The following is a 26573-nucleotide window of genomic DNA, read 5'->3' as shown; positions in this document are numbered from 1 at the left end:
TACCTGGAATAAAAGGGTTGTGTCTTGCTCGCCCCGCCCATCTACTCCTCCCCATGCCTTATGCCTCCTTACTATTCAGCTGTTTATGTCATGTGAACAGGGTGATGTCATCAAAGGTCCTGTACCCTTTACATTTGCAAAATGTACCCCATGTATGTATCTGACATGAAATCGCAGTAGACTCCATGGATTTCTACTCCTCTTCATCCACCTACAGTTTGCTAATGTTAGGAGGCTAAAGGACCTGTGATGCTCACAGCACTTTCGGGAGGCGGCTGCTTGAGTTAGGGTCTCCTTCCATGCACCAGGATACGTGAGTTGTTTTAAAGGACATTCAAAGGATGGACTGTGATTATGTTTATGAGTTTACAAATAAGTTTACAAATATGTTAACATACTCACGTTACCTTGTGGTCTGAGAATGCAAGCTCTTTGAACTTTATCATAGTGAATATATGGTCAATTTATCAAAAAATGTAAATGTTTTACGAGAAATTATGAAGTAAAAGGAAGATTTTATCCAGAAAACTTGCTCTTGGACACTATTCGTTTGATGCGTTTGGGGAGTGAAGGAGAGCTCCTAGTCCTAGACCACACTACAGATTAATATTAGCTCCATTTACGTATTTGTTGTGTAAACTGAGATGATGTCACTCTGGTCACATGACATGAATGTAGCTCAAAATAATGTAAGTCAAAATAATGGGGCGTGGTTCACCGGCAGCCCAGGAGGGAGAAGAATCAAAGCCAGAAGACATAAGTCAGAAAAGTTAATTTGCATATCAGAAAAATGACTGTAATTAAGGTGCAGGGGTTCCCTGGCAGCTAATTTTAGGCGATATGGGGAGGACTTGCAGCCCTTTATCGGCAGGGATTTTTAGTCAGGGCGGTAAAATTCTGGTGACTGGTTTTCTTTAAACAGCTCCTTACACAGAAGTGTAAAAACCTTATGGGCTACAGAATGAGCCCAGATTTATCAAGTTGTCTGAAAGTCAGAATATTTCTAGTTGCCCATGGCAACCAATCACAGCTCCCCTTCAAAATATTCATGAGCACTGGTAAATTGAAAGCTGAGCTGTGATTGGTTGCCATGGGCAACTAGAAATATTCTGACTTTCAGACAGCTTGATAAATCTGCCCCAATATGTCTTTTCATGGGCAATTTTTTTCTTTTAATTATTTGAAGTTTTATTACAATTTTGAAACACTACTAAACTATAAACATTTGGTATCTTTATAATCCTAATCCCCACAGATTATATGGGATGTGCAATTTAGACCCGACATTGAAAGTCATAAAGTCGTTCGTAAGAAATTGGTGCAACTGGATTTTTTTTTTACAAAATTTTTAATTTTTTTCCATCTTCCCAGGGCATTGCATATAAATTTAATTGGTGTCACTAAAATGTGTAATTTGTTCCACAGAAAACTAGAAAAAAAAAGAAAGAGAGGAGTAATAGATGGAAACGCAAGCGGAAAAGGGCAGCGTGTGAGTTGAAAGAAAATTATTCTATGGACAGGATGTAGGTACTGAGGACTAGATTGGCATTAACAAATCAATTTTTTTTTTTTTTTTATCTTTTTATTGATTTTTTTCCCAAAATTTTTCATAGGAAACAGAAAAACATTTAACAGCTATTATCTATTATCTAAAACATAAAGTAATACCTATAATACGGCATAGGAGGTGGAGTATGTTGCCTGGATGTATGGGAAGGCATACTCCTCTTTTTTATTATTATTATTATTAATCTTTTTAATTATTTTTTTCCAAAAAAATGTCATAACAAATCTACTTTGTATCCACAAAAAGTAGGATATGCTATCACTTTTTGATCAATGACATTACGACCTCTGGGATGCCACCGATCAACTGGTTGTTCACTCTACTCCGGTTGCTATTTTGGATGGTGGTGCAATAGGGATCTTACAGTGATCATGTGATCTAGAAATAAACCATCACTCAATGATAATTAGGAAACCTCAAAAAAGTTTACTATAAATAACAAATCAGAGGTCAGACAACATTTTGTGGTATGAGATATTGACATCTAGCGGTGACTTCCAGTTATTACTCATACTTAAAGGTTGAACTTCTGCAATTTCACTCATCTTGTATCAAAAATAAATCATGAAGTGAAAGGAGAATTCTCTTTTGGGGTATTTTGACCATTCTAGTGTGTCTTGTCTTTTGCTCTTACTGGTGCTCTATTACACAGTCAATAACTTCATATAAATATCATTAAAGAGCATATACAAGGACTATTCATGTGTTACTGTAACTTCAGCAAAGGGGCATCTTCTTTCCTTAACAGGCACATTATTGCACTTTTTATAGTGGCTGTGTGTGGTATTGCAGCCTCATTTACTGGTACAAGGCCACAAGATAAATTGAAATGACATCAGAGATCTGGGAGGAAAAGCAACAATCACCAAAACTGTAAGACAACATCAGCTGAACGATGGGGTCGCTGGTTGCAAGAGCGGCCTCCAGGAATGACTTTAAAATGCTATACTCCATTCACTCAGAGCTGGTTGTACCTTCTCCTATGATTAATAGTACTGGTATATGTGTTATGCTGAAACCTGTGCTTGAGCCTATTTTCAGTCTTATGTGGTACCCTGACCTCATCGAGAACCCTAAAACTGTACCTGACCCTGAATCCTACCTGATTCGGAACTGCAAACTTGTACCTAAGTCTGAATCCTGTCTGATCTGGAAGCCTAAACCTATACCTGAGCCTGGATCCTGCCTTTTCCAGAAAACTGAGCCTCAGTCTTAACAAGAAGCGTAGAGCTGTACTTTAGCCTGTATCCTGTTTGATCCAGAATCCTGAGTCTTTGTCTGATCAGGAACCCTAAAGCTGTACCTGAGCTTGAATTCTGCCTGATCTGGAACGCTGAACCTCAGCCTGATCAGGGACCTAAACCTATACCTGAGCCTGGATCCTGCCTGTTCCAGAAACCTGAGCCTCAGTCTTAACAAGAAGTGTAGAGCTGTACTTTAGCCTGTATCCTGTTTGATCCAGAACCCTGAGCCTAAGTCTGATCAGGAACCCTAAAGCTATACCTGAGCCTGAATCCTGCCTGATCCAAAATTATGAACCCAAGCCTGATGAGGAACCTGGTCCTATAACTGAGTCTGAAATCCTGAACCCCAGCCTGATCCTATATCCTATACCTGAGCTTGAATCATGTCTCATCAAGAACCCTGAAGCCCATATTCTTCTCAATTCTGTGTCTGTTACGGGATTCTCTTGTATATGTTTTGGAATTCGTTGAAAAAATGTGGTAGCACATTCCATAGAAGTTGTGCAGCAAAAAAGTATCAGATTTAGGTTTAGGTTATAATGTGAGCTGTGGTCATCAGAGGAATGAAGAGAACAGGTTGGGTTTGTTATAGGTGAAGATGAGGAAGGACTTGGAGGCTGATGTATTTCTGTATAAGGGAGAATAATATGATCCAGTGCAGTGACTAAGGGTTCCCCATTTCCAGCTTAGGTAAACGTACAGTATGTGTCGTCCAGCAGAGGAAGTGGAGATGAGTCTACTTGTTTCTGAGCTCCAGGCCACCGCTAGGCAATGAGATGGATGGATCTTCAGACCTCAACTATAAAATACCATAATAAGAATATCCCCTTAATTTAGTAACGTGGAGATTTCCTTATTTCTGAATATTCTGTCTCTGTGTTTTTAGGGACAATCTGCTTAGATTTCAGTTTGGAGAAGGCAACGCTTGCATATTGTAGATCGTCACTGTAGACAGAGTCATCTCCTGCAGACGACTGGAGGCCTTTTGGTGGAGAATCTTCTGGTGAATTAACATCCTAGAAGGTGTTTAACATCAATAAGTTAAATTCTTGTACATAGGGGGCAGTATTATAGTAGTTATATTCTTGTACTGGGCAGTATTATAGTAGTTATATTCCTGTACATAGGAGGCAGTATTATAGTAGTTATATTCTTGTACATAGGGGGCAGTATTATAGTAGTTATATTCCTGTACATAGGGGGCAGTATTATAGTAGTTATATTCCTGTACATAGGGGGCAGTATTATAGTAGTTATATTCTTGTACACAGGAGGCAGTATTATAGTAGTTATATTCCTGTACATAGGGGGCAGTATTATAGTAGTTATTTTCTTGTACATAGGGGGCAGTATTATAGTAGTTATATTCTTGTACACAGGAGGCAGTATTATAGTAGTTATATTCCTGTACATAGGGGGCAGTATTATAGTAGTTATTTTCTTGTACATAGGGGGCAGTATTATAGTAGTTATATTACTGTACATAGGGGGCAGTATTATAGTAGTTATATTCTTGTACATAGGGGGCAGTATTATAGTAGTTATATTCCTGTACATAGGGGGCAGTATTATAGTAGTTATATTCCTGTACATAGGTGGCAGTATTATAGTAGTTATATTCTTGTACATAGGGGGCAGTATTATAGTAGTTATATCCCTGTACATAGGGGCAGTATTATAGTAGTTATATTCCTGTACATAGGGGGAAGTATTATAGTAGTTATATTCCTGTACATAGGGAACAGTATTATAGTAGTTATATCCCTGTACATAAAGGCAGTATTATAGTAGTTATATTCCTGTACATAGGGGGCAGTATTATAGTAGTTATATTCCTCTACATAGGGAACAGTATTATAGTAGTTATATTCCTCTACATAGGGGGCAGTATTATAGTAGTTATATTCCTGTACATAGGGGGCAGTATTATAGTAGTTATATTCCTGTACATAGGGGACAGTATTATAGTAGTTATATTCTTGTACATAGGGGGCAGTATTATAGTAGTTATATTCCTGTACATAGGGGGCAGTATTATAGTAGTTATATTCCTGTACATAGGGGGCAGTATTATAGTAGTTATATTCTTGTACACAGGAGGCAGTATTATAGTAGTTATATTCCTGTACATAGGGGGCAGTATTATAGTAGTTATTTTCTTGTACATAGGGGGCAGTATTATAGTAGTTATATTCTTGCACATAGGAGGCAGTATTATAGTAGTTATATTCCTGTACATAGGGGGCAGTATTATAGTAGTTATATTCCTGTACATAGGTGGCAGTATTATAGTAGTTATATTCTTGTACATAGGGGGCAGTATTATAGTAGTTATATCCCTGTACATAGGGGCAGTATTATAGTAGTTATATTCCTGTACATAGGGGGAAGTATTATAGTAGTTATATTCCTGTACATAGGGAACAGTATTATAGTAGTTATATCCCTGTACATAAAGGCAGTATTATAGTAGTTATATTCCTGTACATAGGGGGCAGTATTATAGTAGTTATATTCCTCTACATAGGGAACAGTATTATAGTAGTTATATTCCTCTACATAGGGGGCAGTATTATAGTAGTTATATTCCTGTACATAGGGGGCAGTATTATAGTAGTTATATTCCTGTACATAGGGGACAGTATTATAGTAGTTATATTCTTGTACATAGGGGGCAGTATTATAGTAGTTATATTCTTGTACATAGGGGGCAGTATTATAGTAGTTATATTCTTGTACATAGGGGGCAGTATTATAGTAGTTATATTCTTGTACAAAGGGGGCAGTATTATAGTAGTTATATTCTTGTACATAGGGGGCAGTATTATAGTAGTTATATTCTTGTACATTGGGGGCAGTATTATAGTAGTTATATTCCTGTACATAGGGGGCAGTATTATAGTAGTTATATTCCTGTACATAGGGGGCAGTATTATAGAGGTTATATTCCTGTACATAGGGGGCAGTATTATAGTAGTTATATTCTTGTACATAGGGGGCAGTATTATAGTAGTTATATTCCTGTACATAGGGGCAGTATTATAGTAGTTATATTCTTGTACATAGGGGGCAGTATTATAGTAGTTATATTCTTGTACATAGGGGGCAGTATTATAGTAGTTATATTCTTGTACATAGGGGGCAGTATTATAGTAGTTATATTCTTGTACATTGGGGGCAGTATTATAGTAGGTATATTCCTGTACATAGGGGGCAGTATTATAGTAGTTATATTCCTGTACATAGGGGGCAGTATTATAGAGGTTATATTCCTGTACATAGGGGGTAGTATTATAGTAGTTATATTCTTGTACATAGGGGGCAGTATTATAGTAGTTATATTCTTGTACATAGGGGGCAGTATTATAGAGGTTATATTCTTGTACATAGGGGACAGTATTATAGTAGTTATATTCTTGTACATAGGGGGGCAGTATTATAGTAGTTATATTCCTGTACATAGGGAGCAGTATTATAGTAGTTATATTCTTGTACATAGAGCGCAGTATTATAGTAGTTATATTCTTGTACATAGGGAGCAGTATTATAGTAGTTATATTCCTGTACATAGGGGGCAGTATTATAGAGGTTATATTCCTGTACATAGGAGGCAGTATTATAGTAGTTATATTCCTGTACATAGGAGGCAGTATTATAGTAGTTATATTCTTGTACATAGGGGGCAGTATTATAGTAGTTATATTCCTGTACATAGGAGGCAGTATTATAGTAGTTATATTCTTGTACATAGGGAGCAGTATTATAGTAGTTATATTCCTGTACATAGCGGGCAGTATTATAGTAGTTATATTCTTGTACATATGGGGCAGTATTATAGTAGTTATATTCCTGTACATAGGGGGCAGTATTATAGTAGTTATATGCCTGTACATAGGGGGCAGTATTATAGTAGTTATATTCCTGTACATAGGGGGCAGTATTATAGTAGTTATATCCCTGTACATAGGGGGCAGTATTATAGTAGTTATATTCCTGTACATAGGGGGCAGTATTATAGTAGTTATATCCCTGTACATAGGGGGCAGTATTATAGTAGTTATATTCCTGTACATAGGGGACAGTATTATAGTAGTTATATTCCTGTACATAGGGGGCAGTATTATAGTAGTTATATTCTTGTACATAGGGGGCAGTATTATAGTAGTTATATTCCTGTACATAGGGGGCAGTATTATAGTAGTTATATTCCTGTACATAGGGGGCAGTATTATAGTAGTTATATTCTTGTACATAGGGGACAGTAATATAGTAGTAATATTCTTGTACATAGGGGGCAGTATTATAGTAGTTATATTCTTGTACATAGGGGGCAGTATTATATTAGTTATATTCCTGTACATAGGGGGCAGTATTATAGTAGGTATATTCTTGTACATAGGGGGCAGTATTATAGTAGTTATATTCTTGTACATAGGGGGCAGTATTATAGTAGTTATATTCCTGTACATAGGGTGCAGTGTTATAGTAGCTATATTCCTGTACATAGGGGGCAGTATTATAGTAGTTATATTCTTGTACATAGGGGGCAGTATTATAGTAGTTATATTCTTGTACATAGGGGGCAGTATTATAGCAGTTATATTCCTGTACATAGGGGCAGTATTATAGTAGTTATATTCCTGTACATAGGGGGCAGTATTATAGTAGTTATATTCCTGTACATAGGGGGCAGTATTATAGTAGTTGTATTCTTGGCTCTATAGTAAGGCTTTATACTTTTACAGGTTATGTGACATATTTTCCCCTCCCCCTTTTTGTGCAGAAGAACATTTTTAAAGCTGAAGTTAGGGATGAGGAGCACTTACAGATGTAGTGAATCCTAGACTGCAGTATATATCATCTTTTTCATTCAAATTAACATCTTTCACGTTTTCATTAACATATAGTTGTCTTTTTCTGAAAGGGAAAAAACATGATATAAGGTAAAATACAATAATATTTAAATTTTTTATTTGGTTATTTTATATTTTTTTGTCCCTTTCTCCGCAATTCATTACTTTTTTATACCTTTTTTATTGTCTTAGCTGGACCAGATGTGTTTTATGATGGAAAAATTTGTCTCTTCATTAATGTTTTAAAAATAGTGTTTGAAAATGATATAAAGCAAAATGCTCTCAGAATTAAAAAAATATTACAATTTGGCGCTTATTTCCTAGATTTCCTTTGTTAAATGACATTATATTTTCATCCTTTTGTTACTAACTTGTAGAGATGAGCGAGCACTAAAATGCTCGGGTACTCGTTACTCGAGTCAAACTTTTCCCGATGCTCGAGTGCTCGTCTCGAATAACGAGCCCCATTGAAGTCAATGGGAGACTCGAGCATTCTCCAAGGGGACCAAGGCTCTGCCATAAAATGTGTCCGAGCAACGACCCGTTTCGAGTACGAGCATCAAGCTCGGATGAGTATGCTTGCTCATCTCTACTAACTATACTTCGATTTTTTTTTCTCCAAAACAGACTGGTAAATAGGCCACACAGAAGAAAACGCCTATGAAAGAAAATTATCAAATTTCAATCCCCTAGTGATTTTTGCGAAATAAAGATAATTTTTAACCCCAAACTTTACAATGTTACTCAGTGTTATTGCTCTTTTAGCTCCTATCACTCAGTGATGGTCAGTGTAATATTCCAGAATGTGACCGGAGACTCTTTGAGCAGACACTTCATGATCCCTCTGCGCTGTGAGATGCTGTATGCTGGGTATGTGTTTAGATTATCAGGGTGCAGGTTTATCTACACTATTGTATCAGGATTACATAGAACAACTGTTTCCAGACTTACTTTCTGATGTATATGATTATCACAGCTCCTACTATTATTATCAGAACCAGCAGAAGGACTCCACCTACTGCCCCCAACATCACATTGCTAAATCGGGACTTGGTACCTGAAAAAAAAAAAAAAGACAAAAAGACTTTTTCACAACTTTATTTAAAATTAAATTCCATTTCAAAATGAACATTTGCAGCAAAGTTCCTATTTGCTTACTATAAAAGAGGAATATTCAAGGTAAATTACAACATTCATGTTATATTTTATAATATATTATATTTATTTCTGTTAGATTTTTAAAAATTTTTTGCATTCTTTTTATTTTGTCATCAATATTTATTTTGTCATATTTGACCAACACATGAATACATTAGTAGGTTGCTGTTTCTCAGTCCACTTTGTGTAACATCTGTGCCCATTTGTGTTTCCGTACATAAAATCTGTATTTGTCCGCTTGGTTCTGACCCATATATTGTCAACTTTGCTTAGATGTTTGTATTGTCTAGTCTTAGTCTCGTCAACCAGTTGTTACCTACCTCTTAAGGTAGGTATGGCAATTAGGCAGGGAAGGCTAGAAAGGGCGTTTAACCTCAGCTCACTATCTCACTATCATTGTCGATCCTTCACGTCCAGCCAAGTCATTCTGTAACCCGGCATAAACCTGCATTTATTCAGAGATGCCTATTATTCAGGAACATATTACTAAAATTGATACATCTTTTAGCCAGTTTTCACAAAGATTGGAATGGCAAGAAAAAATTGTATAATTATTGTGTAGATAAGTGCAAGTCCCTATGAGTTTGAGACCAGTTTCAGACAAAATTATTCTGATCAATAATTTACCCCAGTATTTGTTAGTAATAAAACTGGAGCGGATACTACAGATAAAGGGGGTATTTATTAAGACTGGCACATGATGGAAAAAACCTTTGACTTTGGATTGCATAAGCTCATGGTAGATGGTAAACAAAGGCTTCTGCTGACGGTTCTTTCCTGCAGTTTTTAGATTTTTTTTTTTCAATTAACGCTCCTACACTAGCAGTATGTTCCATTACAAATATTGACCACATCTGTCCATTCAGTTAGTAAATGAACGGAACACCCCCCATACAAGTCCATGGGTTAAAGTCACAGGTAAGTCATAATTCATGTCCAGGACGCTATATACTTACTGTGATATATGATGTGAACCATCCTACGTGCGACCCCATGCTCATTCTCGGCAGAACATAGAAACCTCCCAGCATCACTTGGGGTAACATTGGTGAGTGTGAGGCTGATGGTCTGGAAGCTTCTAGTCCGGTTGACCACCGCGTCTTCTTTATACCAAGTGATGGAGGCTTTGGGGTTACTGTCTACATAGCATCTCATAGTAATAGTATCCCCGTCCTTCACAGTCACGGTGGTTTCATTTGTTTCCACACCTGGGAGAGCCAAATATAGGAAATTATCTATATATCCATAGATCTATGGATCTACATCTACCTCTGTCTATCTCTGCCCTTTATACAGTGGTGGCAAAAATATTAATACCCCTTGAACTTTTCTTCATTTGAACTTAACACAACCTTTTATGTGTTTTCCTTCTGCACCTTCCAAAAGCAGTAACCTTTTTCTTTTACGGAGCTGTATGAGGGCAAATTAAACTTACTTGTATCAGTATTCAAAGGGAACCCGTCAGCAGAAATCAACCAAGTACACCACTATTAGTATGTCGTCAAGCAGCGTAACATCTTCCAGATTATGGTCCTTACAGAGCCCAGTGTAGTCACATCATCCAGAAAACCGGCTTTGAAGGGAGATTTAATTTGGTGGCATAAAGTCATGGAGGCGGAGAACTGAAGTCAAGCTCTCCCCACCTCTGCTGTGATTCACATAATTCAACAGCCTTCAGGAGAGGGACTAGTGATAACCCCATACACGGAGCTGCCAATTAAAGCAAAGGGGGTATCCTGAGGCAGGGAGAGCTTGACTTCAGTGCCAATTTTTCCACCCCCATTACTTTATACAACAATATTAAATCACAGTTTAAATTAGATTTTCTGGATGATTCCCCCCACACAGTATCATAAAAGAAACATGATTAAAAAGGTGTCTAGCTGCTCGACAATATACTGGTAGCCTTTTTTATGTCAATTTCAGCTGAGTAGTTCACCATAAGATTCAATGCAACATTGCATGAGTTGCTCGAAAAATTCCAAATGCAGTACATTGGGAAAAAAAACACTGTTGTGCAATTTTGGTTTTCAATGTATGTTCCAAGTAACACATAACCTTTATTCTTTAGGTCAGATTGAGCACAATTCAATTCAGATTGCCTTTAGGATCCGTCTGGGTTTGAGTTTTGCCATGGAGCATCACCCTATAGTGGTCCCCCCATTCTGATCACCTATTCTTACCTATTTTTAGCCCATAAAACCCTTTTAACTATGAATGCTACATTACCATCAATTTACCTTCAATTGTGATATTTATAGAAGGAGAATCTAGGAGACAAAAAAAATGCAATAAAGTTGTATGAAAAATGTTATTTGAAATATACAAGACATAATAGGGCACCTTTATCAGGGCTTGAACGCCTAAAATCTGGAGTAGAAGCCCCGATAAAGGCACAATTCTTGGTGCATGATACAGAATTGCTCTTATTTTCACCATTACACCACCGTAAGCATGGAGGGGTGTAAGGGGGGGGGGGGTGGACGGTAATTGGCTCGGTGGGCCGGCACAGGGCATTTCTGTCGATAGCGTGTGCCCGTTACAGGTGCAGGCTATGCTGCATTTCTACACCAGGTCATACCTGGCATACAAGTTCCCAATGGCACAGGGCACCACAGCCGCCCACAAGGATTTATCCGGAGGCCAGTGCACGTGCTGGGGGGAGGGGTCACCATAATATGATGGTGCACTTCATGCCAGTGTCTGATAGATACACTAAGTGCACCAGCGTCTGATAGATAAGTGCACCAGTGTATGATGGTGCGCCAATAGGCTCATCTTTAAATGATGAAGATCAATAAGCAAAACTTGTTTGCTAATAATGTAACTTTTGCACTTTTTGCACTTTTAGGGTGCTTACCCGACCCTGGTGGTCCCATTATCTGTTGCACCCACTTTAGGAGTGGGATATGTATTATATACCTCTCTAGAACTCGATTTGCAATATGTGATCATACAACATGTTGGACTTACATTCAATATTCAAGGTTTGGGTCTCCGTTGTGGAGTCTTCTGTTTGTAGGGTCACCGTACAGTATAATGGGGAGTTGTTGTCTGATTTTCCTGGGGTGAATGTGATATTGGAGTGGAAGGATCGGCTGCCGTCATCATGGGTTAGGTTATAGTTCATCAGTCTTATACCGGACACGTTTCCTGACCATGAAATTTGTGATGTAACATTTCGACATCTCCCAGGACTTGTACAGGTCAATGTCACCTCCTTCCCCTCCACCAGCCGTGCGGAAGAGATTGTAGGTTTTTCTGTGAGCTCTAAAAAGAAAAAAATGTAAAAAGTAATTTGAAAAAGAATAGAAAGGTGGATAAGCAGCCTTCCTACTCATTCACACCTTGTAATAAAGTTTCAGTGATTCCGGTTCACTTTTCTAGTCCCTGTTGTTCCCCAAAAACATCAATGTCAATATTTTTACATATCTACTATTAGATGTTGGTGCCAGTTTGTCTACTCCAGCCCATGACCATCCGACATACAGCAGAGCTTTAGTACCCAATATGGTATCTTCTAGACAGCCCGCCGCTATAGTATTAATATTTTAATATTTATATCCTCTAAACTCTCGAGTGATTAACTGGTTTGTAACTCCTCAAAAACCAATTCACAACTCAAAAGTATAAAGCTCTGTTCCCCAGTGGCGTAACTAGAAGCTGAAGGGCCCCAGTGTAAAGACTGTGCCAGGCCCCCGACTATAATGTATGGTTTATGATAATAGTCTTCTCATATGGGTAAGTGACACCATAAGGGACCCATAAACCTTTTGGACCTGGGTGCGACCGCAACCTCTGCACCCCCTCAAGTTACGCCCCTGCTGTTCACACATCCGTGTAAACAAACATGAGCCGTGAGCTATGACCTGAGGTGCTGCTCAACCCTCAAACTCTCCATAGGGAGCTGTGGATGGCTCAGACACAGTGCCGTGAGACACAGTGGGGCTTATTTACTAAGGTTCCCGCAGCCGCATTTTCGTTGTGTTTTCCGACTTTTCGGGGACGCACTGGGGATTGTGTCGCGCGTGATCGGATTTTGGTGCAACAGCGCCGGCTTTCATGCGACCGAAATCAGGGGCTGGGCCGTCGGACGATTCGACGGATTCGGACTAAGCGCGGGATTTAACATTTAAATTTGTGTCGCAAGCTATGCACTTACACACACCACGAAGAAGAAGGTGAACTCCGGCGGACCTGATCGGCACAAGCAGGAAATCGGGAGCACAATCTAAGTGAATCGTGGCAGATGTGCATTCCGGCGGACATCCTGAATCGGGGATTGCGCAGGACCGGTTAAGTAAAGGTACCCCAGTGTCTTCACTGCACCGTCCAAGTGTAATGCATGTCTACAGCAGCCGTGAGCTAGCTGCCAATTTTGTGGCTAGCTGATGGCTGCCACCAACGGACATGCGAGGAGCACCAACCATAAGTGTCTGGCTTGGAGTAGACCATTGTTTTCGATATAGATATGTTTCAAGGTATTCATGATATATCCTAGCATAGCATTTATTTTTATCTCAGCCAATCCTGAGTTTGTAGAGCGTGGAGAAAGTAATAATATAGTCAGAGACATCACGTGTAGCTACACGTGACCACCTCTGGTTGACATGACACTTACCAGTAATCGTTACATAAGGCTTGATATCTCCATAGGAGAACATTAAGGAACCATCTTCAAATCTGAAAAAATATGTAGTCTGATCTACAGGTCTTGGATCTTCTATGTAGTAGGAGCAGTCTCCGCTGGACACGTCTCCGCTCAGGAAGAGGCGACCATATGCCTGATGGAATTTACTCGATTTCTTTGCAGAAATAACTGCATATCGATTGATGAAATGAAACCAAATGGCAACAGTATTCCTGGATAACTTCTGGTCACTGGGTACGGTGAATGAGCAGGGGACGTGAGCACAAAGACCGCGCTGAACCGTCACATATGGACTCGTGGTGATCTTATATCCAGGGTACCTCTCACACACATTACCTGGACAAAATTAAAAAAAAAACAACAAATTAGTGGTTTCGTTATGAAGTCAGGTTTGCTGTGGACCAAATGTAGGAATCCTGAGATGGTTCCTCCCATTTCCCCAACCCACTGGATTACCAACCCAATGGTCTACAGACCAAAGCCCATGTAATGAGTGTTTTGTGTGTGTGATGATGTGTCTACCTGTGTATATGTATATTTATGTAAATTATTTAGCATGTTTCGTACGTTTTTGTATGTTTCTGCATATTATTGATCCTTTGATTACTCATTGATTACCATTAATTGTTGATTTACATACCTAAAGTATTTTAGGAACGTTATTTATTAGAGAAGTATAAAACTGTTATTTATATGTCAAAAGACAACATTTCCCTCATGTCATGTATTACTAGAAAACATTGTCTCTTTACTCCTTTCCCACAAACCCCCAGTAGTTCCTTATTCTGCTCTTTAATTCCTTCAGCCAGTTCATAGCTTAAAGGGATGTTCCCATCTGGACATTTACATTTAAATAAATTCGTTTGCCACATGTAAACATTTCTTCAGTTGGATGTTATTAAAAAAATGTTCCCGTGTGAAGATAATTTCTCATAAATGTAGTCATTCTGTCCCTTAGAAACAAGATGGCTTCCTCGGATACGACCACCTCACATTTTGGCAGCAGTGGCCAGACATGCGCTATTGAGCCCTGTCTGACCTCCTGGCTTCAGCAATCATTACCACAGGACGGCTGCAGGACCTGGACTAACTCCTGGACATTTCATATACAAACACCTTTTGTTTCTTTGTGCAATCCCTCCAGCAGAGGTGGTCGTATCCAAGGAAGCTATATCGTTTCTAAGGGACAACATGGCAACATTTATGAGAAATTATCTTCACACAGGAACATTTTTTTTAATAACATCCAATTGAAGAAATGTTTAAATTTGGCAAATGAATCCAATTAAATGTAAATGCCCAGATGGGAAAACCCCATTAAGGCTCAGCCCAATTTTTTGTATTCTGACTTGTTTCGCTTTATATGGTTATAACACTTTTACTTTTCAAAGCGATTTTTAGATTGTTTTTTCATCACATGTTGTACTTCATCTTAGTGGTAAACTTCGGCTGATAAGTTTTGCGTTTATTTAAAAAAAATATTTTAAAAAATGATGACTTTTAAGAAAAATTTGCCATTTTCAAAATTCAAAATTACCTAGTTTTCAGGCAGATAGATTTACCACCTAAATAATTTGCTGTATAACATTTTCCATGAGTCCGCTTTATGTTTTCATAATTATTGAAATGTCTGGATAATTTATTTTGATGCCACACGGCTTACAAATTGGACATCGGTTTCCCATATTTTCAGAGTTGACTATTTTGGGGGTGATTACTGTTTTTAATGAAATTTTAAATATATAACATTAGAAGCTTGAGATCTTCATAGTAATCAAAATAGAGGTTAAATTTAGAATGGTCACATTTTGTCGGTTATACGTTCATTTCGCCGTAAAATTTACACATTCACAAAAGATAAAAAATTTTCATAAAATTTGTTCTACAATTTCTTCCGAGTACAGAGACCCCCCCCCCCCCCACATGTGGACATTACATGTTGTAGGGGCACACAGCGAGGCGCAGAAGGGAAGGAGCGCCCAGTAGCTGCCAGTTAGTTGGTTCATGGCGCAATTTTTTGAGCTTTACAATATTTGCTTTTCCCTTAATGTTGCCTTGCGAGGGCTTATTATTTGCGGGATGAGATGCATTTTTGCAGTGGTGCTATTTTGGGGTGGTTATGCCTTATTGCTGAAAATGTATTAACTTTTTTTGTGGGGGGGGGTTGTAGAAAAAGCGTCAACAATGTAATTGATTTTTTTTTTGTGTGTGTTTACCATATACCCGAAGTAATATGTTACATTTATTCAACATGTCAGTAAAATTACCGCAATTACAAATTTCCTTATTTTGTTACGTTTTTCATCGTACGGCGTTCATCGTGTGGGTGCAATTATGGTTTTCTTATTGTTCGGGTCATTATGGACTTTTTTTGTTGTATATACAAGTGTAACAGGTTCAATTTATTAGTTTAATTTTTTTTTTTTTATATCTTTTTACCTGTCCCGCTATGAATTGATGTATTGCAGGGTATAAGCTAATGCATAATCAAAAGGATTGCCTGTAACAGGGGGAGGGGGGCAAAATATAAAGTTTTGTCCTGTTGGTTAAATTACCTCAAAACTGCCTTGACCATGACTATACTTCTTGGGATGAAAAACTAGGGAATATTTTAAAGGACTGGAGACTGTTTTCGCTTCTGAATTGTTAATGCCATCACATTAGTTCACTGCAAAGGGGCCCACTGAGGCTCTGTCACCCATGGGCCTGCTGTTCCTATTTGTAAGAACTAACAGGGAGACAGAGTGAAGCTTCTGCTCAGAGACCGGAGATTCTATTGATACAGGGCACTGGTGGTAAACCAAATATAATATGCAATCATATAAAAAGTACTTACCTCTCCACAGCCGCGATATAAAAACAATTAAAACCAAATAATTATCCACCAAAACCTTGAATGTTTTCACTAGCATCGTGGTGTTTTGTTCTTCTATGACCTAGGTTAAAATAGAAGAGAGAAGACACTGAAAATGATTTCCCTGATCATAAAAAACTCCAAAATGAAAAACCAATGTGTGGAAGTCTATGTTCCCACATCGCTCCATATCTTGTAGGACCACTGTTATAGTTCATCCGGCTGCGTCAGTTCCGCTTACCAGAATTGGCGCACTAGGCGGATCGCATTCACTGCCGTGGGTCCAAGCTAGCGACCGAGGCCCCTTACTCATTTAGAGTTTGAGAATAGGTAGAGATCATTTCGGGCCACAAGATCTCTAATAAAACTGCAAGTGGACGAGCAACAGCTATCCAAAAACTAACTGCCCACATCTTGTAGGACCATGGACAACCACCAATAACTCGCAGTCCTGGTTCTCTCTATGACTTTATCTGACTCTCATTGTTCTGGTGTTCAAATGTTCCTCCAGGTGATTGAGGTTTGTGTACAGTTGTTTTTACTTCGCTCTCTCGTTTCTTTTTTAAAACATGCAAATTGCATATGATAACAACAGTTATAAATGTATTAAAAGAGAACAAAGTGGTCACTGTAGGACCTTACAGTAAAGCAAAAAATGCTTAAAGTTTATCTCTGATGTTACAATGATTTTTACTTAATATTGGCACATATTGTTTTCTTGAATATTATTTTCTGAAGAAAACTTGTTAGACCTCTTCCTGTATCTGCCATGAAATTGAGTAAAATTGAGGTTGCCCTCAATTCCCATTATACATTGAGTTCTAACATTCAGTGATTTAGCAGCCAATTCCTACAAGTAAATCCACTGAACACTGCAGAGTGGACATTCAGGATGTATGTGATGACTAACCTGGCAGCTTTTAGCACATAGGGAAGTATGGAGCATTCTGTAAGTAGTAAAAACCAGCAGTAAAACAGTACTTGAAGTGTATAGTCTATGCTATAAGTTGTCAGAACTTTGGAATACTTTGACATATCCTGGTGATTTTGAGACTGGTTTTTTTGACACATTGTAATTTATGTTGGTTCAGGAATTTAAGCAATATGTTTAGTATTTATTTATTTTAAAAAACTGGAAATTTGTTGAAAATGTGGAAAAAAAAAAAATATTTTCCTAATCAATTTTTTTTTACATTTTGGAAAGGTAGTTATAGCACCAAAATTACTTGATAACTTAAATTTTCTATACGTCTCCATAAAATGATTTGAAAAATCTTCCCTACTTTTAGGATGTTAGGAGGCTTATAACTTTAGATGTGATTTATCAGATTTTCACAAAAATGATCAAAACCAGATTTTTGAGGGACCAATTTAGTTAGAAGAGACCTTATTAGGCCTATATGATAGAAACCCCCCACAAATGACCCCATTTTAGAAACTGCACCCCTCAAAATATTCAAAACAACCTTTGGAAAGTTTGTTAACCCTATGAGTGTTTCATGAGGGTGAAAAATAAATGGAAGAGATATGACAGAAATGTAATTTTATTTTACAATATATTCATTGAACCCTAAAATTGTGCCAATACCCATTGTGTCACTGTACCCTGCTCTACGGGCACAGGGGGGCACTGGGAAGGGAAAGAGCGTTGTTTAGTTTTTGGAGGACAAATATGGCTGAAAAAGTTTTCTTATGTCAGGATGCAATTAAAGAGCCCTATTGGTACCAAAACAGAGGAAAGCCCCGACAATATTTTGGAAAGTACACCCCTTGGAGAATTTAACAAAGTGGAATATGTGTATTTTACCCAACAAGTGTTTGATTGCTTGATTCAATTAGGCCCCAAAAAGGAAAAAGATAAACATTTTTCCGAAAAAGTCACTTTTACCCCTAATTGCCCCACATGTGTATATAAAATGTTGTATGGGTACTCTGTAGGGCTCAGAAGGGAAAGAGGGATGTCGGCCTTTTATAAGCCAAATTTGACAGAAACCCTTTACATGTGCATTTGGAGAGCCGGAGTAGAACAAAACAAGTGTCACCAATTTGAAAAGTACACCCTAAAAAGAAAAGGTGAACATTTTTCCATAAAGGTCACTTTTACCCCTTATTTCTGTAAACCACAAGGAATAAAGAGATGCAGTAACTCTATTGGTCAGCATTGATCATCCAATAGCAGCGATCATGAACTGGGGGGGCAACAAAAGCCCACTGGTCCACCGGCACTGTAATAGTATGGTGCACGCAGTTGAGTACTCTTCTACCGCTCCATACTATTATGGCATGTGTTGGGAAAGGGTTTATGTGTTAATAACTTTCCTGCACTGTTCAGAAAGTGCTGAATAGAAGGTGCGGGGTGGGGTGCAGTATGAGGTGCAGAAAGTGAGAAAGAGAAAGTGCTGTAGAAACAAAGACTGGGATGAAGAGAATTATAGGGAACCGGGCAGATCTCTTCTACATCTCTCTCTGCCACACACACAGAGCACAGTCACAGCCCCTCCCCTTTGTCAGACTGTATCTTGTTTACAACTCTACAGATCATAAGAGAAAACAGCACAGCCGGGAGACAAGCAAGTGCTAGAGAAGGGTAAACTGAGGAGGATAGCAAGGATAGCAAATGCTGCACACCAGGATAATAGGCAAAGTTTTTCTAGCTCCCAAGAGTTATTGATTTGTGAAAAAAAATATGGTCAGATTTGCGCTGTATTGCACACGGAGGGAAATAATTATTACACATAGTAAGTGGCAATGATATAGATACACAAAACATTATACACAGTGTTATTGTCGGATGAAACAAGTGTAACTTATCCCTTTAATGTTATCTGACAAAGGAGAAATAAGAGGAAATAACAAGAAGGAGAAACTTACAGGTGAAGAGGAGGGGGGGGGGGGATTGGTGGGAGGGGAGGAGATTGGTGGGAGGGTTGGGTGTGTGTTTTATTCTAAGATTGGAAATGTTGTTCCCCAGGTAGGATTTGCATTTAGGGCTCTCAGAGAAACGGTCCAATGGGCCCAAGAGGACTCAGTGGGGGTCATTTACTCAGGGCCTGAATCGCTGTTTCGTCAGGTTTTCCAAAAATTACCGATTTGCGCCAAATCGCCCAGGGGTTTTGGCGCACGCGATTGGATTGTGGTGCCTCGGCACCGGCATGCATGCAACGGAAATCGGGGGGCGTGGCCATCAGAAAACCCAACGGATTCGGAAAAAACGTGGAATATTTTTAAAAATGTGTCACTTGACACGCGCTTACCTGCACCCAAGATAGGACGTGAACTCCAGCGAACTCCGACAGACTACAGCGCAGCAGCGACACCTGGTGGACATCGGGCGCACTACCTTAGTGAATCGCCGGAAGACCCGAATTCTCGATAGAGAACGCGCCGCTGGATCGAGACAGGACCGGGTAAGTAAATCTGCCCCTGTGTTACAAATGGATTCATAATCCAGGGTATCTAAGTTCCTTCTTCCTGAGCCAATGCATTTCTAATGGTTTGAAGTCTGTTTTGTGGCTGGGACATCAAAACACAGCGAATCTTTGGTTTTTATTCTTTCTGTATATTTGGTTCTGTTTTTAGGATCACGGTCCTGGTTTTAGATAAACATGTGATAACTTACTGTATATTACTTTTCTAAAGATAGAAGTTCATGTTTGACTGAATGATGGCAAAGTGCCCGGGTATGTGGCTGCCAAACAAGCCCATTGTGTAGCTCATTAGTCATTTCATTGCATTTCTAATCCTATGAGACCTTATAAACAATAGTTTAATACTTTCCAAAACCCTAAACCATACAATTCAAAGACTACAACCTGTTCCTGGATTATAGAGGTGGAGTGAATGTGGTGCAGTCACTGTGTACATATATGACATTACTTATCCTGTACTGATCCTGAGTTACATCATGTAGATCTTTTATTTTATAAAAAAGTAAAAAACATAACAATATATAACACAAACCAAACATAATATACAATATATACATTAACTTACCTGCTGGTCCAGCCACATTCACACCTAGCAAAAACAATAACTTACAATACATAAAATGAATAAGCACTAAATACCACGACCCCCACCCAACTGATTATCACATCCTAAACCAAACCAATAAACAAAGACAAGCCACACCCACAAATAAACATAAATGACCATAAATATACATAAACCCACCCCACACCTATTTTTTTTTAAATATATAATAACAAACACAAAATACACATAACACTACACTAAACTAAATCCCTCGCCCGCACCCTCCCCTTCCCCCCAGACACTGGTCCAACGTACAAAGTTTGCGTTAAGTAGTCCAGACCAGTGTCCAAGGTCAGTTCATAAATCCCACCACCATCACCCCCTTCCCAACCTAACACTAGATCCCAAACCCAACTATATACACTATATACAGTATTTATAACATAACATAAATAAAATATAGTACAAAACAAAACCTGAACAAAATCAATACAAATCACATAAAGCCCAGGTTCGGAGTATGCAAGCCCAACATCACTACATGCTCAGAACACAAAACAAAAATCTACAGTGCAGCTTTAGCCCAACACCAGGAACGGAGATGACAGACTAAGGGACACTAAAGGAGAACCCCCTCCAATGGAGAGAGGCCCTCCCCGTGCCCAGCATCTCATACTCCAGAGTGCGCACCTTCACCAGGTCACCCAGAATGTTCCTAACCATCTCATCCACCGGGAGGATTTTACGCTGCGTCGATACTAAACACCGTGTGTTCCACGTGTGGTACCTAACCACTAGACTAACTAGGAATAACGTGCAGCGGTCCCGGCCACCCAGGCCTCTGAATGCTCCATAGGCCCACTCCGCATAGAAGAGACCGGCCAACCCGGGCCAATGGATGGAAGCGCCCACCCGGTTGTACACCTCTGTGTTAAAGGGGCATGGAAGGAGGAAGGGGTCCATGCTCTCAGCCAGGCCACCGAACTCCTCCCGGGACAACCCCTTTCCTCAGAGCTCCTACACTTCAGATTGTCCCTCACACACAGATTTCCATAGAAGCAGTGCCAAGTCACGTCCCAAAACTTCAAAGGGATCCTGATGGAATTCAATAAACTCAAACCCACCCTCAGATCCAGACTTGGGCAATCCCTGAGGGCCAGAGGCTTCTGGAAATGGGTCAACAGAACCCTTTTGTCAAGGAGTTTCCTCGACATAGTCCTGATCTCCCACATTCCCAGACCCCACCCCCGAATCGCCTTCAGAACCGGGGTAGCATAAGCTGGAAGATGCCCATGCGGTGTGCAGAGATCCTTCACTTGTCCTCCTGTCTTCCATTCCTGGAAGAAAGGCCTAAACCATCCCCTACAGGAGTATACCCACGGAGGAGCCCTCTCTTTCCAGAGGTTTGCTACATTGATCTTAATGAAGGATTTCACTAGGGTTGACCATACACAACCCTCCTTGTCTCCTCGTGCGGTAAGTAATCTCCCTCTTGATTAGGTTCAGCCTTTTCCCCCATAACAGCTGGAAGAACAGACTGTACACCCGAGTCCAGAGGGGTTCTGGTAAGATGCGCACACTGCCCAGATAAATCAGCAATGGGAGCAGGAAATCAGGTTCACCCTTTCTCTGAGGGTCAAAGACCAATCTGGGATGGCAGGCGATCTTAAGCCTGCCATCCCAGTTTTGCATGGGGTAATCCCCCTGGCCAAACTTGGCAGAACTTTGGTGAAGTCCTGGGGCCCTGGAAGAGTCTCCGGGAGATCAAAGCCTGGACCTCCCTCTCCCAGCCAGAGACTCTCACACTTATCCTGGTTGACCTTGGACCCAGAAGCCTCTGAGTAGCAGTCAACCTCTGACATCACCCATTGTGCCTCCCCTCCCGAGGACACGAAAACAGTGACATCATCGGCATACGCTATCACTCTAAGAGCGTCTTCCAGTGCTATCTGATCCATCCCGACTCCCACCAATGGCCCACGATCAACCCTCCTAAGGAATGGGTCGATCGCGAACACGTACAGTAGTGGGCTCAGAGGACAACCCTGGCGAACGCCAGACCCGACCTCAAAAGAGCTGGCAATCCAACCATTCACAAGCGGGAAACTCTCTGCCTCTGCGTACAAAACTTTTAGCCAATTGACAAACTCCCCCGGCAGGCCATATCTCAGAAGGACAGACCAGAGGTACTCGTGGTTAACCCGATCAAACACTTTTTGATACCCCTTCCAGTTATCAGCCCTGCCCTGCTCCACTGCCTCCTGGACACAAAGCACAGCACTAAATGTACTGCGGCCTGGAACAGAGCAGTGCAGGGCCCCCGAAAGGAGCTGGGGCGCAAACTGCACCAGCCGATTAAACAGCACCTTTGCCAAAACCTTTCTGTCTGCACTGAGAAGCGCTATGGGACGCCAGTTCTCAATACGAGATCGGTACTTATCCTGTACTGATCCTGAGTTACATCCTGTATTATACTCCAGAGCTGCACACACTATTCTGCTGGTGCAGTCACTGTGTAAATATATGGCATTACTTATCCTGTACTGATCCTGAGTTACATCCTGCATTATACTCAAGAGCTGCACTCACTATTCTGCTGCTGGTGCAGTCACTGTGTACATACATGACATTACTTATCCTGTACTGATCCTGAGTTACATCCTGTATTATACTCCAGAGCTGCACTCACTATTCTGCTGCTGGTGCAGTCACTGTGTACATACATGACATTACTTATCCTGTACTGATACTGAGTTACATCCTGTAGATCTTTTATTTTATATAAAAGTAAAAAACATAACAATACAAACAAAACATAATATACACTATATACAATATATACAATATCTTACCTGCTGGTCCAGCCACATTCACACCTAGTAAAAACAATAACTTACAATACACTAAAATGAATAAACACCACAACCCCCACCCAACTGATTATCACAACCTAAACCAAACCAATAAACAATAAGACAAGCCACACCCACAAATAAAACATAAATGACTATAAATATACATAAACCCACCCCACACCCTCTAATAACAAACCACCCCACACAGATCACATCCCACACCCGTTTTTTTTTTTTTTTTTTCAATATATAATAACAAATACACACAACACTACACTAAACTAAATCCCTCGCCCGCACCCTCCCCTTCCCCCCAGACACTGGTCTAACGTCCAAAGTTTGCGTTAAGTAGTCCAGACCAGTGCCCAGGGTCATAGAGTCCAACAGTTCGTAAATCCCACCACCATCACCCCCCTCCCAACCACCATCACCCCCCTCCCAACCTAACACTAATCCCAAACCCCACTATATACAATATATACAGTATTTACAACACAACATAAAGAAAACAGAATACAAATAAAATCTCAACAACATCAATCCAAACCACATAAAGCCCAGGTTCGGCGCCTGCAAGCGCTACATCACTATAACCTCAGGACACAAAACAAAAATCTACAGTGCAGCATCAGCCCAACACCAGGAGAGGAGATGACAGACTAAGGGACACTAAAGGAGAACCCCCTCCAAAGGAGAGAGGCCCTCCCCGTGCCCAGCCTCTCATACTCCAGAGAGCGCACCTTCACCAGGTCACCCACAATGTTCCTAACCACCTCATCCACCGGGAGGATTTTACGCTGCGTCGATACTAAACACCGTGCGTTCCACGTGTGGTACCTGACCACTAGACTAACTAGGAATAACGTGCAGCGGTCCCGGCCACCCAGGCCTCTGAATGCTCCATAGGCCCACTCCGCATAGGAGAGACCGGCCAACCCGGGCCAATGGATGGAAGCGCCCACCCGGTTGTACACCTCTGTGTTAAAGGGGCACTGAAGCAGGAAGTGGTCCATGCTCTCCAGCAGGCCACCGCACTCCTCCCGGGGACAACCCCTTTCCTCAGAGCTCCTACACTTCAGATTGTCCCTCACACACAGCTTTCCATGGAAGCAGCGCCAAGTCACGTCCCAAAACTTCAAGGGGATCCTGATGGAATTCAATAAACTCAAACCCACCCTCAGATCCCGACTTGGGCAATCCCTGAGGGCCAGAGGCTTCTGGAAATGGGTCAACAGAACCCTCTTGTCAAGGAGTTTCCTCGACATGGTCCTGATCTCCCACATTCCCAGACCCCACCGGCGAATCACCTTCAGAACCGGGGTAGCGTAAGCCGGAAGATGCCCATGCGGTGTGCGAAGATCCTTCACTTGCCCTCCTGTCTCCCATTCCTGGAAGAAAGGCCGAAACCATCCCCTGCAGGAGTATACCCACGGAGGAGCCCTCTCTTTCCAGAGGTTTGCAACATTGATCTTAAGAAAGGTATTCACTAGGAATACCACAGGGTTGACCATACACAACCCTCCTTGTCTCCTCGTGCGGTAAGTAATCTCCCTCTTGATTAGGTTCAGCCTTTTCCCCCGTAACAACTGGAAGAACAGACTGTACACCCGAGTCCAGAGGGGTTCTGGTAAGATGCGCACACTGCCCAGATAAATCAGCAATGGGAGCAGGAAATCAGGTTCACCCTTTCTCTGAGGGTCAAAGACCAATCTGGGATGGCAGGCGATCTTAAGCCTGCCATCCCAGTTTTGCATGGGGTAATCCCCCTGGCCAAACTTGGCAGAACTTTGGTGAAGTCCTGGGGCCCTGGAAGAGTCTCCGGGAGATCAAAGCCTGGACCTCCCTCTCCCAGCCAGAGACTCTCACACTTATCCTGGTTGACCTTGGACCCAGAAGCCTCTGAGTAGCAGTCAACCTCTGACATCACCCATTGTGCCTCCCCTCCCGAGGACACGAAAACAGTGACATCATCGGCATACGCTATCACTCTAAGAGCGTCTTCCAGTGCTATCTGATCCATCCCGACTCCCACCAATGGCCCACGATCAACCCTCCTAAGGAATGGGTCGATCGCGAACACGTACAGTAGTGGGCTCAGAGGACAACCCTGGCGAACGCCAGACCCGACCTCAAAAGAGCTGGCAATCCAACCATTCACAAGCGGGAAACTCTCTGCCTCTGCGTACAAAACTTTTAGCCAATTGACAAACTCCCCCGGCAGGCCATATCTCAGAAGGACAGACCAGAGGTACTCGTGGTTAACCCGATCAAACACTTTTTGATACCCCTTCCAGTTATCAGCCCTGCCCTGCTCCACTGCCTCCTGGACACAAAGCACAGCACTAAATGTACTGCGGCCTGGAACAGAGCAGTGCAGGGCCCCCGAAAGGAGCTGGGGCGCAAACTACACCAGCCGATTAAACAGCACCTTTGCCAAAACCTTTCTGTCTGCACTGAGAAGCGCTATGGGACGCCAGTTCTCAATACGAGATCGGTACTTATCCTGTACTGATCCTGAGTTACATCCTGTATTATACTCCAGAGCTGCACACACTATTCTGCTGGTGCAGTCACTGTGTAAATATATGGCATTACTTATCCTGTACTGATCCTGAGTTACATCCTGCATTATACTCAAGAGCTGCACTCACTATTCTGCTGCTGCTGCAGTCACTGTGTACATACATGACATTACTTATCCTGTACTGATACTGAGTTACATCCTGTATTATACTCCAGAGCTGCACTCACTATTCTGCTGCTGGTGCAGTCACTGTACATACATGACATTACTTATCCTGTACTGATCCTGAGTTACATCCTGTATTATACCCCAGAGCTGCACTCACTATTCTGCTGCTGGTGCAGTCACTATGTACATACATGACATTACTTATCCTGTACTGATACTGAGTTACATCCTGTATTGCACTCCAGAGCTGCACTCACTATTCTGCTGCTGGTGCAGTCACTGTGTACATACATGACATTACTTATCCAGTGATGATCCTTATACAGAATATTCAGCAGTGCTACGCGTTCTAAATTGTTATTGCCCTCAGTGTTATCTTACCTTGAGTTGCCTGGGGTGGACATCAGTTTCTTCAATGTTACAATTCCTGTGTTATATACACACTGGGGCTTTTGCTTTAGATTTGGTGGATGTGCATCTAATGTCCGATCGCTACTTAATCAAAGCCGGGACTGGAGTTTTGCATATCAAGAAAATGAGGAAGTGGTTTTTATTTTTGAAATGAAAAAAACTTCCCTTCTATGTTACTTCACAGTCTATTCTCATCAAATGAAGGAACCAAGAAAGTATTTCTCCATCATGTAACCAGAGCTGTGTCTACTGACCTGGGAGAGTTCACTAGAAGATTTTTTATCTTGAACTTTACTTGTCTGACTTTTTTTGT

General features: G+C 40.8%; 1 protein-coding gene across 1 annotated transcript; it reads right to left on the bottom strand.

Moving 5' to 3' along the window:
* Window positions 1-1831: 1831 nt before the first annotated feature.
* On the bottom strand, window positions 1832-26344 carry LOC140065373 (sialic acid-binding Ig-like lectin 8). Its single transcript, XM_072112969.1, has 9 exons — window positions 26231-26344; window positions 16310-16409; window positions 13444-13809; window positions 11796-12092; window positions 11063-11092; window positions 9779-10030; window positions 8616-8721; window positions 7638-7728; window positions 1832-3827 (listed from the first exon to the last, which is right to left on the bottom strand). Exons 2-9 carry the CDS (start codon window positions 16383-16385, stop codon window positions 3645-3647), a joined length of 1401 nt encoding a protein of 466 aa, XP_071969070.1. The 5' UTR covers window positions 16386-16409; window positions 26231-26344; the 3' UTR covers window positions 1832-3644.
* Window positions 26345-26573: the final 229 nt, after the last annotated feature.

The sequence above is a fragment of the Engystomops pustulosus genome, chromosome 6, assembly GCF_040894005.1.
Source record: "Engystomops pustulosus chromosome 6, aEngPut4.maternal, whole genome shotgun sequence".
In the NCBI taxonomy this organism is placed as follows: domain Eukaryota; kingdom Metazoa; phylum Chordata; class Amphibia; order Anura; family Leptodactylidae; genus Engystomops; species Engystomops pustulosus.
This window is presented reverse-complemented; position numbering and strand designations above follow the sequence as displayed.

Coding starts and splice junctions, on each gene's coding strand:
- LOC140065373 (XM_072112969.1), bottom strand. CDS start 16,385: ATGCTAGTGAAAACATTCAAGGTTTTGGTGGATAATTATTTGGTTTTA. Junction 12,093..13,443: donor GCCTTATGTAACGATTACTG/GTAAGTGTCATG, acceptor TTTTCTTTTTAG/AGCTCACAGAAAAACCTACA. Junction 7,729..8,615: donor ATAATCATATACATCAGAAA/GTAAGTCTGGAA, acceptor TTTCCCTTTCAG/AAAAAGACAACTATATGTTA.